This window comes from Anolis sagrei, chromosome 1 (assembly GCF_037176765.1).
Source record: "Anolis sagrei isolate rAnoSag1 chromosome 1, rAnoSag1.mat, whole genome shotgun sequence".
Classification (NCBI taxonomy): Eukaryota; Metazoa; Chordata; class Lepidosauria; order Squamata; family Dactyloidae; genus Anolis; species Anolis sagrei.
The window spans coordinates 267230869-267245264 of NC_090021.1; the positions used below are offsets into that span (position 1 = coordinate 267230869).

Here is a 14396-nt window from a genome sequence, read left to right on the forward strand (position 1 = left end):
GACGTCTCTCATGTCACCGCATGGGGAGCTGGACCTGACAGAGGGAGCTCTCCCACTCTCTCCCCAAATTCAAACCTCCAACCTGTCGGTCTTCAATCCTGCCAGAACAAGGGTTTAAGCCGTTGTACCACTGAGGGCTCCATGGACTTAACTGACTGATAAGAAATCATACATATATCAAGGCATCATATTTACAGGCAGGGATTGTGTACATACAAAAACCTAAGTATTAAAGTAGCAGTAGAAGAGATTAGATCTTTTTTAAAAATGCTGATACTGTTATTCGAACCATGTTTTCACTTTCGCATTGGGAGAAGAGATGTCAAATGACTGTAAAGGAAGTAATCATAGTTCCTTCACTGGTTTTCTTTCATGTGGAGTATTGTAATAGTTCTTTTCTTATACTCAGTGTCTCTGCCAAGAAAAAGAATAGCAACCCTAACTTACAATCCTGGTTCTGTAGAAGATAAAATACAGCATGTGATTAATCCGCCCATGCAGTCTTCATGCTTGTAAAGAGATTTCTTCTCTCTTCACAGAGAGGTGGAAATTCCATATTGGAAGTTGGTACTCTATTTTGATATAAGTTGATACTCACATGTGCAATGTTATATTCTAATGTAGTTTGGAAAGTAGTGAGCTGTGTGAGCATTGATGTGTACTTATATTTTTTCTTCTGGTAAAAGAAAACCTAAACTTCATGAAAAAGTGAATGACCCAGAGAGTCAGTGAATTTCATGGATAAATAGAAATTTGAGCCAAACATGATCATCAAGTACCATAGAGTTCTTTACAGACAAAACAGTAGTAAACAGTTGTATAGCATCTCTCAAATCAATGACAGGTAGAATTGGGACAGATTATTGCTCTTATTGATTTTTTTCTTTAAAGTATCAGAGCTGCTGTTGAGATGTGGCCGACTGCTTTGACTGTTTTAGTATTTGATGACTTCAGGGCATTTTTGTTTTTTAAGCTGCTAGATAAATGGTACCATGTGACAAGCTTGGCACAGAGTCTTTGGAGGCAAGTTTCTTATTTTGGTAGTTATCTTAAAGAGTTTATGAATATTTTGTATATTGTTATGGAAGAGACTCTTAGGACTTTTCAAATGTACAAGATAATGGTGGTAGGAGAGTGTATCAGTCTTCAGACTGTGTCTTAATTGTTGTATGCAAAAAGACCAGTTGAATATTTATTGTATACATACAGATTTCCATGCACTATTGTGTACTTCAAAGTAGATTGATGATAACAAACGTTGACAAGCATGCTACAGTTTACTTCTGCTGCATATAAGAAATAATAGTGAAACTACATGACCAGTTAATAAATATTCTGAAATATGTCTTTGAAGACAAATACATGAAATGTTATTCTGAGATATAGGTACATATGCTCATATTTATTTATTTATTTTGCTGTTGGAGGTAATGATGGTAAATAGTGCAAAGTGAGTGAAGTCAGATGTCTGAAGTACTGACAGTGAGAAACATGTTATATTGTCCATTCACAGCAGAGTTATTGCTGATAACATGCATTCTAGCATTTGATCAAATCAAAGTAATTACAGGATTTAATATTTTAGCACAAGAAAAGTTATTGGGAAGATGACAAAATAAAAATATTATTATACTCTTAACATAATGAAATGTTGATAGTTCTTGTAGATCAGACTGCCAGTGTGTCTCAAATACTCAGTTTGATGCATTCAAAGAGGAACATCATATCTGTAATTTGAGTGGAGATGGGGGAATGATGTGATAGAAACCCATGGCATGCTTCTTTGTTGAAGAGTTTATCCAGACCAACTTTTTTTTAAAAAAAGGGAGAATAGGTTTCTACTGAATACTTAAGAATTTCCACAATTAATAGTATTACATTCAATTGTTCGCCAGTCTTTTTGCATCTAGATGTGTTTGGATTTGATTTCATAGTTGAAGACTCATAAGAAGAACATTCTGAATAGTTTAATTAAGGGTCCAAAACTTAAACAGAGTGACTTTAATCTAACAAAACATAATTTCTCGGGTGTTTTTAGACTGACCTTTTATCAGCTTCATTTGTTTTTCATGTTAAATTCTAATTTTGGCTAATTCTATCAATGTTTTGAGAACTAAAGAACAGAGCCAAATGTCTTGCTGGAGTATTGTCAGAAAATACTTTAAAAATATATATAATTCTAATTAAAAGACTTGGTTTAATGCATTTAAACTTATCACATAAATTACTGTACTTTTGACCAAACCCATTTTTCTGCAGCTAAATAAAAAATACTGGTCTAGAAAATTGATTGCATCATTTTGGAATGCATGTTATGAGTTATAAATTACATAACTTAGTTAATGCCGTGGAAGGGGAATATATATATCAAGATATTTTCATAGTTGTATTTTAAGATTAACAACACAATGGGAATTAACATTCATTTGGTATCAATTGTACTTGTTCTATGCAGTGAAGGAGTATGGTTTTAGCAGTAAAACAAAAAGAGCGTGAAGCCCTAAGGATCGGCAGTGTGCTATTCTGTAATGATAGATTAGATTTTGAAGATAGTGACTTGGACCCAGTGTTAGTCAAGATTAGAGGAGCCCCTTCAAAACAATGCAATTTAAGTTTGCCATGATTAAGGCATGATCCTTCCAGTCAATTGGCAATCCCAGAATAATGACTCATGCAGAAATGCACAGGAGCTTCATTCCAATAACAGTGAGTAATTCTTTCTTTTAAATTCCAATGATATAATTAAGCTGGTTTCCTAAATTTAAATCATGGTGAGTAGGGGAGTGGAACTGGTTTGCCATGAGTAACATGACAAACTCTATGGAGAAATGGCTGCAAGTGGAATAGTCCCAATTAATCAGTGGAAATTTGGTAAATTAACGCTTAGGTAAATTGGGTCAGTGTATTCTAACTGGGACTGATTTCAGCTAGTTCATTTAACCACAACCTTTCTGTCTGTGTAGGTATGCCATTTATATTAGATGTAGTAAATCTGAACTAACATTTAAACCTCAGAAGACCTAGCTCATTTCAGAAATTGTTCATACTAAGAATTCTTTCTTGCAAAAGTAGGATGGGTTATAAGATATATATTGAACTGAGTGGACATTTAATGACTGCAAAAGAGATTACCGTTATTTTTGTTATTAGATATTGCAAATAATTTATTTGAATGCCAAGTTGTGATGAAGTTTGCAAAGTGTAAATATTGATGAGAGTTTTGAGATCAGAAGGTGATAAAATTATTTCAGTACATGATGAGATGTTATCTGTTGTAACATTTGATTACTGTATCTGAATTAGGTTATCAGGAAAATATAATTGGTTCATATTAAATTGAAAATCTTATTTATTATTTATTTAAAGTATTTATATTCCATCCTTCTCACCCCAAGGGGAACTCAGGGCGGAGCACAACGTACTATATATATGGCAAACATTCAATGCCAGAACATAAAATAAATTATAAATATGCACAAAAACTAAAATCAGTTATCTCTAAAATAAATCGTTTAAAACCATCTCAGATCAGCCATACCAGATCTAGTCAGCAGGATAGAGTTTCATATTGTTGCCTTATTGCACTGCCCCAAAGACTTGATCCCACAGCCAAGTTTTTTATCATTTTTCTGAAGGACAGGAGGGAGGGGGCTGATCTAATCTTGCCAGGAAGAGAGTTCCATAGCCTACGGGCAATCACTGACAAGGCCCTCTCTCTCGTTCCGGCCAATCGTGCCTGTGACGGCGGTGGGAATGAGAGCAGGACTTCCCCATAAGAGTGACTTTCCCCATAAGATCTTAATCTCCGCTATGGTTCATAGAGGGAGATGCATTCAGACAGGTAATCTGGGCTGGGGCTGTTTAGAACTTTATAGGTCAAAACCAGCACTTTGAATTGTGCTTGGTAGCAAACTGGCAGCCAGTTTGGACTATTTGAAGCTTTTGAACAGTCTTCAAAGGCAAACTCACATAGAGTGCATTGCAGTAGTCTATCCTAGATGTAACGAGAGCATGGACCACCATGGCCAAGTCTGATTCCCAAGGTATGGGCACTATTGGTGTGCAAGCTTTAATTGTGTGAAAGCCCTCCTATCTTCCACAGAAACCTGAGGTTCCAGGCTCAGTGATGAGTCCAGTAGGACTCCCAAGCTGTTAACCTGTGCCTTCAAGGGGAGTGTTACCCCATCCAGCACAGGCTGTATCCCTATGCTCTGTTTGGCCTTGCGACTTACAATAATTTCAAAACTTAAATTGTTTTTATATGTTACAGTGCTCTTCTTGAAGTTCTATCCATTCACAGTAAAATTTCGCTTATCCAACCTTCACTCATCCAACGTTCTGTATTATTCAGTGCCTGACGTTTAATAGGTGTTCCCTTAATCCAGGCATGTAGCCCGGGGGGGGGGGGGGCTTGAGGGGCTTCAGCCCCCCCCCCCCCCGAAATTCTCATGGTGGTTCATGAAAAGGCCTTACTGGTGCATTATTTAAACTGATATGTTTATTCATATCATGATCTGATCACCATACTCAATATATCCCATATGCATGCGGGTATTGGGGTAATGATATAAAAGGTTTGCTAGGCTAGACCCTCTTTCACTCAGACTCAGCCTCCCCCCTCCCCCGAAACTCAGCCCCCCCCAAAAAAAACCCCTGAAAAAAATTCACACACACCCCGAAACGAAATCCTGGCTACGGGCCTGCCTTAATCCCTCCTTATTATCCAACATCTTTGCTTATCCAATGTTCTGCCGGCCCGTTTATATTGGATAAGTGAGACTCTACTGTACATGAAAAAAGTTCTTAGCCTTATTTCTCCAAATTGCAATAATTGAATAATTCATGAGTAAAATATGTAATCGAGTGGTATACAAATAGCTGCCACAAAACAATATAGACTACATAACCTCAATTAACTGTAAATCTCAAGGTGTTCTATTTGTTTCAAACCAAGGACTTAAGTGTGTTGTCGAAGGGTTCATGGTCGGAATCACTGGGTTGCTGTGAGTTTTCCAGGCTGTATGGCTATGGTCCAAAAGCATGTTCTCCTGATGTTTCACTTGTAGGCATGCTCAGAGAATGTGAGGTCTGTTGAATACTAGTCAGGAGGGGTTTATATTTCTGTGGAATGTCCAGGGTGGGAGGAAGAACTCTTCTCTGTTTGAGGCTAGCGTTAATGTAGCAATTGGCCACCTTGATTAGCATTGAATGGTTAATCAGGGGGTTGAATTCTTTCTTCCACCCTGAACTTTCCACACACATATAAACCCTTCTTGCCTGGTTTTCCGCAGACCTCACAACCTCTGAGGGTGCTTGTAATTTGCAGGTGAAATGTCAGGAGAGAATGCTTCTGGAACATGACCATACAGCTCGGAAAACTCACAGCAACCCAGATTTTAGAACAGTTTGTATACAGCTTATAAATAGTTTTAAGTACTATGATTATATTCTGCTTTTTGTGGTTGCTTTTTACATAGGGAAATTACATATTCGGCATAGTTTACACTGGAAAGAGTATTTTTGTACTGATACAATCAAGGGTGTTTTGTGATTGTCAAAGTATCTGCTATGGGGCACTCTGTTTTTCCAATAGGTGCTTACTGTTTTACATAGCAGCAACAGCAATCTAAGTTAATAAAGATTCTGAGAAAGAAGCTCCTTTTCGCAAAGTGTTTGTCCTGTTTTCTTCTTCTTTAGATTTGGTAAAAAAAAACTTGCTGGAACATGTTGTTAAAGAAGCAATGCCCAGCAACATGTCTGCTTTGTTAACTGTGATATACTTGTAGTTGATAGATGATTTGTTATATGTAGAATCAAAAAGAGGAAGACAACAAATGTCAGCGCATGCCATCAATCACATAAACAGTGCAAGTATTAACTTTGCAGTCTGTCTAAATGTTTAATTCCAGAATGCCAGTTAGCATTACTTTTTTGAACACAGTGTGCTTGGCATTCCACAAAAAAGCAAGAACTTGGTATTTGCCCAAAGAGGCTTACTTTTTTTTTTACAGTTCAGCAACATTTACCTCAGAAGAATTTAAGTTTTCAGGATCCAGTAGATACACTCACAGGTTTTTAGATGTAGGCCCTTGGCAAAAATGCTGATTTCTAATTAAATCTAAAGAGTTTCTTAAATAAGTGACATGGGGAGAAGGAGACATTATCTAAAGCATTAACACATTCATTTCCAACAGGCATAATTCCAGTGCTGTCAGCCAGAAGTAAAATGCAGTTAACACTTCAAAGATTAATTGAAATTTAGGTGGGTTTAAGAAAACATGTTGAACTAGAAGTACAGGAGTTGCCCTTTAATTAGAAAGTATCTTCTCATTTACAGTGTGCATTAAGAAGAAAGGTGATTTAGGGAAAAGCTCCCCTTCTCCATGAGTACTTCAGATAAATGCCTAAAGGTAGTACAGTCTTACATGATCCTTTGCCAACAAAATCATGCCACTGTACAATAAACATTCTTTCTATAGTGTGTTTTTAGAAAAAAAAAATTAAAGTTCTTACTGATACATTTAGTAAAGTTTTCTCATAATTTTATAATTGTGGTAGTAGTAGAGTCTGCTGGCAACGATACTACTACTAGTGAAAAAAGTTATGACTGGGCATCAAATAAAACTTTCTTGATAGATGAAATTAAGTTTAACTTTTTCTAAAGCATCTGTGTCATGAGAACAACTGTGTTTCTGTATTCTTACCTTGATTTAGTAGACTCTTTAGCTTTACTCTAATTGTAGGTATCAGCAATACATGGTTTGTGCCATAATACGTTCATCTTCTTCTTGATGAGATATCTTCTCCATTTTCTTCATCCAGTTTTATAGTCTATTTGGTTTTTATTTTGGCCATCTGGTAACATCCATATACGTAGACATTTATTTGGTTGCCTGAAAACTGTGCTTGCAGTGAGTAAACTGCGGCCTCACAGAATTCAGTCACTCTTGTTGTAGTAGAGTCTGCTGGCAATGATACTACTACTAGTGGGAGTAGTAGAGGAGGGAAACGAGTAGCTCAGGTGTTAGAGGAAGAACAACAAAGGAAGAGAATCCGGGAGATACTTATGTCTCCCACAGATGAAGACTCCTTCGAGGGTTTCTCAGAGAGTGAAATGTGTGAGGAGGAGGAGGAGGAGGAGGGAGATGGGAGTAGAGGTGTCAAACAGACTACTCGGGAGCAGGAATCTGACAAAAAACGTCAAAGGAAAAGGATCCGGGACATACTTAGTGCTCCCACTGAAGATGAGGATTTCATGGGCTTTTCTGGAACTAATGGGTCTGGGAGTAGTGAGAATGAAGAAGAGCCATTGGTTTGGACTCAAGTGCAAGAAGTCAGGAATGTGTGCATGCAACCCACATCCAGTGATACGTTTGAGGGTTTTTCTGGGGATTGGCAGTCTGGAGATACCAGATATTGATTGGGAGACTTAATTCTTGACAGGAGGTGGAAGAGTTGGAGAGATGGGTGTTGGCGCTCAGCTGTAATGAGTAAGATAGCTGATAGCGATGAGGAAAGAGCGGAGGACAGCTCATCAACGGATGATGAGTTGTAGGATAAATGAAGGCACTGAAAGTATGGAACTTTGCAGTAGGCAAAGTGTTGGTTACGTGCCTTGGGTTTTGCTGCTGTCGCTTCTCTTGTTGGGCTTGGCTCCTGGAACTGCAGGTTGCTGTATTCTTCGTGTGCTGACTGGCTTGGACTCTCGTAAGTGCGGATTTTCCCTCTCCTTGACCACAGACTGTTTCTGATGACGATGCTGTTTTTGGACTCTGTTACCTACAACTGGGACTTCTTCGACCTTGAACTGATTTTGGACAGCGGCTTCTCTTCACAGTGTTTTGTTTTGGCTTTATCTTTGACCTGTGATTTTGGCGCATTTTGCATGAACTCTTGTTTAATCTGGATCTTTTGCCAGTATAATCCGGTTTATTTGCTTACTTTGTTTTTCAAGCTGCAAATTGCTGCAAACTTTGAGTTTTGGCCAGAGGCACTGAAGGAAGTGTCTCTGAGTCCTGTTTACTTTGACTTAATAAACTGTTGATTTGTTTACATTACTGTGTCTGGCTCTTTAAAGGCATCTGAGTTCCAACACTTCTGCTTCACTTTTTGATCCTAGGCCAAATTCTCTGACAGTATTTTATTCTCTTGTTTTCTCCTTTTGCATTCCAATTGACTATGATTAATAATATATTTTGTTAAGGTGTATGTATACTCAATTTCCTCATTTCTTCCTCATCTGCCTCTGTGATGGGAGCACAGGCTTTGTTTTCTATCCCCCTGCCTGCTTTTGCTACACCTTGTCTCACTACTAATGCCATCTAGTTTAATTTGGTTATCGGTTCCAGAATAAAATGCAGTGTTATCCACTTTAGTTCATTCAACACCTATAATGGCTATGTCTTATTATTCCATTTTATGTTTTATGTTTTTTAGTTTTTTAATCATAGTCCCACATTGCACATTTCAGTTAGATACATTGTGTACATTTTCTTTCTTCTGGGCTTGAATGTCCTTTCTGTGTGAGTCCAGTTGCATGAGCTAAATAAATTATTAGCAATTGTCCTTTGCTCTTCTCAGTACCTTCTAATCCATGATTCAATTTTCCCCCAAATTCCTAGTTTTATTGTGTGTGAACCAACATGAGATAGTCTTAGCTTGGCATTACAATAGTAAGTTTTAAAATAATGGAACAATATATTGTGAACATATGCTGTGATGCCATGCATAGGCACTATCTAATTTCATTTTGGGTTGTCTCACCACAGTGCTTTCAAAGTAAAAGGTATTCAGAGATAGTTTGCCATTATTTCTGAGCAGTCCTGCCACTATGGCAAGAATAATGCCAAGGTGGGTGATTATCTGAATATGGGACACACATTCTGATGAATGGTGTATTTTGTTGAGTCATTTTTGAACATTTGGAGACTTTCTGATAATTTGTTTGTGAGCATATAGATTATGTGAAGGAACATAGTAGCATTCCTTTTAATTGTGCTAAATTAAAGAAAAAAGATAATTCCATTGTAAGCATCCAAATTCCTTCAGCAGTTCAGTAAATCTGAGATGTTTCTTAAGGTAACACATAATTAGGAAACAATGGGGCATCTTTGCTGGTCCCACTACACTATTTAGAATTGAAAGCATAGTGTATGTACAGAGGGTAAGGTGAAAGCCACCAGGTATTGAACATTGTGCTGTGTTATTCCTGTTACAGGACATGTCTGTTAGATAATTGCAGTTTTTCCCCAAATTCCTGGTTTTATGATGTTTGAACCAACATAAGATAGTCTTAGCTTGGCCTTAGAATAGTAAGTTTTTAAATAATGGAACAATATACTGTGAACATATGCTGTGACTCAGTGCATATGTAGCACTTAGTTCTAAGCAATTGATAGAGGCTCATGGGTTGTATAGTTTCTCCCCAGACCACTGGCATTGTTATAAGTTAAAGTGACCATGATAATCCTGACTATGAAGGATTCCAGACACCTTTAAATATGGGTGCTTCATAACAGAATTAAGTGGAAGTTGTGAAATTTCCTTGACCAGTGAGCATAGCACTTTGTTGCAGAATATGACAATTCTTTATGTTGTTGTGTTAGAATGAAGTGTACACACAGCCATGAAATATAAGTAAAATAAAGTCAAATGAAGTAAAGGCTTATTTGTCATAGTATGGATTTTGTAAAAATGGGAGCATAGCTTAACTATGGTATTGGGGAAGGCTATTTTGAAGTGTAATGTTTCTTGGTATGTGATTGTCTTTGTTTTTTCTTGTCTTGTGTGGTGTATTATTTGCTGTTCTTTTTAAAGTTAAAAACTAACATAATCTATATCCTTATGTTCTTGAAATAGTCTGGAAGTATGTTTTATTTTTGTCTCTGAGGATAAAGCCTGAAGTTTAATTAAAGAAAAATATGTAAAGCAGCTGCAAGCAGTAGACTGACACATGGTTCTGCTGTTTGCATCTGGTGTGAATACAAGAAGTACCCTCAGACAGATGACTGTCTCCAACATGGCGTCAGCAGTTGATGGGAAACTTATTCAAACTCATTCATCTAGAAGTACAGTGACTTTCCAATAATGCATACCAATGTTTTGTACTAGAAAAGTATTTGTATCCAAAAATGTTGACAGTCTTTATTTAGAGCGTACCACTGAAGTTTCAGTAAGTCTACAGATCTTTAAAACAGCAGTGATATATATTTAGAAATATTCATATAGATTAATGGTTTTCAACCTTTGGTCCTCCAGGTGTTCCTAACAGCTGGCCAGCTGGCTAGGATTTCTAAGAATTGAAGTTCAAAACAGTCAGAGGAGTTGAGTGCTACTTATATAGATAGTAACTAGTAAGGCTTTAAAATAATCTGTTTCCTTTAGCCAAGAATAATTCTCCTAAATTTAACTTTTTATTGAATCTGTTAAAATCAGATTTTATTGTAAGTACAGAATAAGTTATTTTCATTTGAACTTTTTAAGTTTACTTACAGACTACCTGCATTTCTACGTATGCACATTAGATATTTGTAAAAATTAAGTACTGTTCCATTATCTAGGCAGAGGCAACTAGAGGGTGCTAGAGAAAGAAAGATTGTCTCATTTATGAGGGTGGAGTTGAAGGAGGAAAACAATTTCCCCTATTTTAGCTGGTCGTCTCACCCTTCCCATATCATAAACAAGGATTGTTTCCATGATAGGAACATGGGTGGGGAGAATAATGCGAAAATAGGTGGAAATGATTTTCCTCCTTCAACCCACCTTCCACCCCTATAAATGGGACAATCCTTCTCTCTATAGTGCCCCCCGGTGGCCTCTGCTCAGATAATGGAACAGTATCAAAAATTATTCTGTTTTTTATTGGAACATAATTCTTGCTCCTCAAACTAGAGGAGCTTTCTTAGACTTTAGGTGTTCCTTACAGTTCAGAACCTTGTAGTACCAATTGTATAAAGTAAATTACTTTGTTATGATAATCTAACTAATCTGTTTTAAGAGCACACATATTTTATGGCAATCAGATTTGTATGTAATATAGATTATGCCTCTAAAGTAATTCAGGCTGAAGGGATTTTTTTAGAAAGCCCAAAGTTTCAGGATTTCTTAAGGTTTTACATTTTTATGTCTAATAGAATGTTTGTAGATACATTGGGGTGAGGATAAGCAGTGCATCTCCTTACCTGTTTAGGGGGAAAGGGGTTGGAGGTTTTCTACCCAAAGCCTCACAGTAGTCTAGGAATTCACCAAGAGGAAACCAGATAAATAAAATCTAGATTCCCTTTGAATCTTCTTAATTGGCTACCTAGCTGGAGGTAAAATTAATTAAAATTCAAACAACAAATAACAATAGCTAAGGTTTCCTGTTGGGTAACACTAGATATTGTGGGAGAATGTTGAAACAACAAAAGAGCATGTAGGTTGATTATAACCTAGGGCAGTTAAACATCCTGCTAGTATTTTTCCTTTCTTCTGCCATACTAGTTAGAAGATATTGCTGCTCTTTATTGGTTTCATACAATAATACTAGCCAACACACATTTTAAAGCCTCACGTGTTGACCCTGTTTCTGGACATATTTGACCTGCTGATTCCAGAAATTGTACCAGTTTTCCCTATCAGCTCAAGCTTTTGAGATTCAGAACATATGCCACCTATCAGTCGCCATCTGATCACCCATAGCAAATCATGAATCAAATCTAAGAAACTAGAGCAGTACAAATTTCTGAATCAGTGCCCCCAAACAACCCCAGGAGCAGAACTAAAAACCAAGACATCAAGAATTTTTTTTCTGTTGGGCTGTGTAATCAGTGCTCAGAGAGAGTGAGAGAGAGAGTTTAATGCAAGCATTCTGTGTATATTTTCTAAAATCTATGCATTGTATGCACTGTTTCAGTTGTATGCATTCTAAGAAGTGTTTCTTTGGTGCCCCCTTCAGGGGAGGGGATATTTTTCATAAATGTTTGGAAAGGGCAGATTTTGATGTTTAACTTTGTCTTGATTTATTTGCTCCAGTCAATGGACCGTTTAAAGGATCCAGAAGGTATTTCTTGGGGAAAGAGCTTTGGTTTCTATCCTGGCAATTTGTTCTCCTAGCATGCCTTTGAATAGCCATACATAGAACGGAGAGTTCTTTATATACCTGAAACCTATTGCAATACGGTGTCATTCTGAGCTGACGTCAGTAGAATTGAGCTGTGCTAGGTAGGGAAATGTGAAATAGTGTAAGAGTTGCACTGTGTTGCTTTGGCCCCATCCTATAATCCTAGCCTCTCACTGTTAAAATGTAACTCCCGAAGCCCTTCCGAAAATAAATTCAGAAAAAGGCATAAGTTTAAAAGGTTTCTTATTTCACATTCTGGTTTAACCTCTTGGTAAAGGGCCCACACATTCTCTGAAATGGGCCAGACACATAAATAAATTCACTTGAGTTGCTGTGTTTGCTATCACTGTTCTACAGTATGTTTCAGAAGATTTTTCCATTTGACTTCCAAAAGATATGGACTTGGAACTATTTGTCTGAAGCAATCTGCTGACAGCCAAGTTCATGGAAATGTAGAGGATGAGTATCATACATGGTTGAATGACAGGACATCTTTCCCAACTGTCCCCCAAAACCTGACAACTCTTGCACCTTTACAATGAAAGTAGAGATTGTCACTGAAATCTGATGTCTCCATAGTTGTACTCTTGTCTTGTCTCCTATTAATACAATTGTAACCATTAATCCATGAAGGTGCAGGAATTGCCAGGTTTTGGGGGACTGTTGGGAAAGATGTCCTGTCATTCAACCATGTGTGATACTCATCCTCTTCTTCTAGGTCAGGCTTCTTCAAACTTTTACTTTCCAGACTGAGTAGTGTTTAAGTGTTGAAAGAAGAGATTAGGGGATGTTGGTCCAAATCCAGTCCCCACAGCTAGTTGCTTCTTGCTTTTCTTTCTGCTTTTTTCCTCAAAGAAGTTAGGTCACCTGGAAACAAAGAAGAAGTTTAGAGCCAAAACTTGATGATGCTAGCATATAACATTGTTTTGTTTCTATCCTAGGAGTTTGCAGCACTTACTAAAGAGCTTAATGTATGCAGAGAACAACTCCTTGAGAGAGAAGAAGAAATTGCAGAACTGAAAGCGGAAAGAAACAATACAAGGGTGAGTTTACTACTTGCAGTAGCCATTTTGTGATAGATTTGTTGAGAAGGATCCTGACATGTAATATATTAAGGACTTTTGTCTTTGCTTTTCAAATTAAAGTGGGGAAGTGAATGAACAGAACTTTCAATTATAATTCTGTGTCTATGAATGCAGTACTACAGGTTTTGAACAAATGTATAATGTCGACTGTTCAGCCTTACTGTTATTTGATTGGAAAATTGAACAAGCTATAGATGAAATTAATAATATGAAAATAATTACAAGGGAAATGTTTATGTGAATGTATTATGTGATATTAATATAATCAAACAGTTTGAATTCAGAGTTGTAGAAGCAGAACGCTGTTCATACTGAATGTTAAAACCGGAAAAACTGAAGACTGATTTTGAGTAGTTTGCATAATGTAAATGGTTTTAGGATTGACATTATTGCTATCACCACAGTTAGGGGTTTTTGTTTTTGTTTTTTTGGATTTTGTGTGTGTTTTGCCTTTTGGGTGGACTTTGAAGCTTGCAGAGAGCATTTCTTATTTTTCATGAGCAAATCTGCAATCTTCTTCCTCTTCAGATCCCTAAAGATACAGCTTTTCAGCACCCATGTAACATTTTTCTAAAGCAAACTAAAAGCTGATTCATACAACCACTCTCAGTAGTCTGACATCTTTTAACTTTATTGCATTTTGCATGTTGGCAGAAAGGTCATCTAAATTGTGTGTATAAGATGTTATCTGGAGCACCAATGTTTAACCAGCACAGGATAGTTTAAAGCAGGGTAGAAAAAATGCAGAATAGTAGTGGAGAGATCTCTTACTCTGCAACTGTTAGAGCTATTTCATAAATGGTTGCAGCCAGTTTTGTTGTATTTGCATTGTGTTGCAGAGTACACAATGGGAAGTGTTTCAAGGATGTCCCCATCTCTGGGTCAGTTACAAAGTTTGAAAATGTTACTTTTCCAAGATCTGTCTTATTTCTTATGTCATGAAAATAGATCACTGCTATTGGATTCATGCACACTGTTCTCACTATTTCATATACAGTTTCTATTCTGTTTGGATGCAAACCTTGGTTTGCATAAACTATAGTTTGCTATTGTATACATTCTTGGCAGATTATTTACCATAAATTCCCCCATATAGCATGACAGGAAAATAAAAATCATCTCCCAGTTTTTTCACATATCACTGAAGTTCAAACTACATGAGCAGATGCCTACATTACATGTCTAGTGCAATTTTTGGGAGAAAAGTGCAG

General features: G+C 37.0%; 1 protein-coding gene across 8 annotated transcripts in view; it reads left to right on the plus strand.

Moving 5' to 3' along the window:
• The window catches only part of PPFIA1 (PTPRF interacting protein alpha 1), a 71867-nt gene that overhangs the window by 13718 nt on the left and 43753 nt on the right, over nucleotides 1-14396 (plus strand). For all 8 annotated transcript variants that reach the window (XM_060765358.2, XM_060765329.2, XM_060765338.2 and 5 more), the window contains exon 3: nucleotides 13042-13143. In XM_060765358.2, the coding sequence (XP_060621341.2) occupies nucleotides 13042-13143 (102 nt within the window). The remainder of the gene's footprint in view (nucleotides 1-13041; nucleotides 13144-14396) is intronic.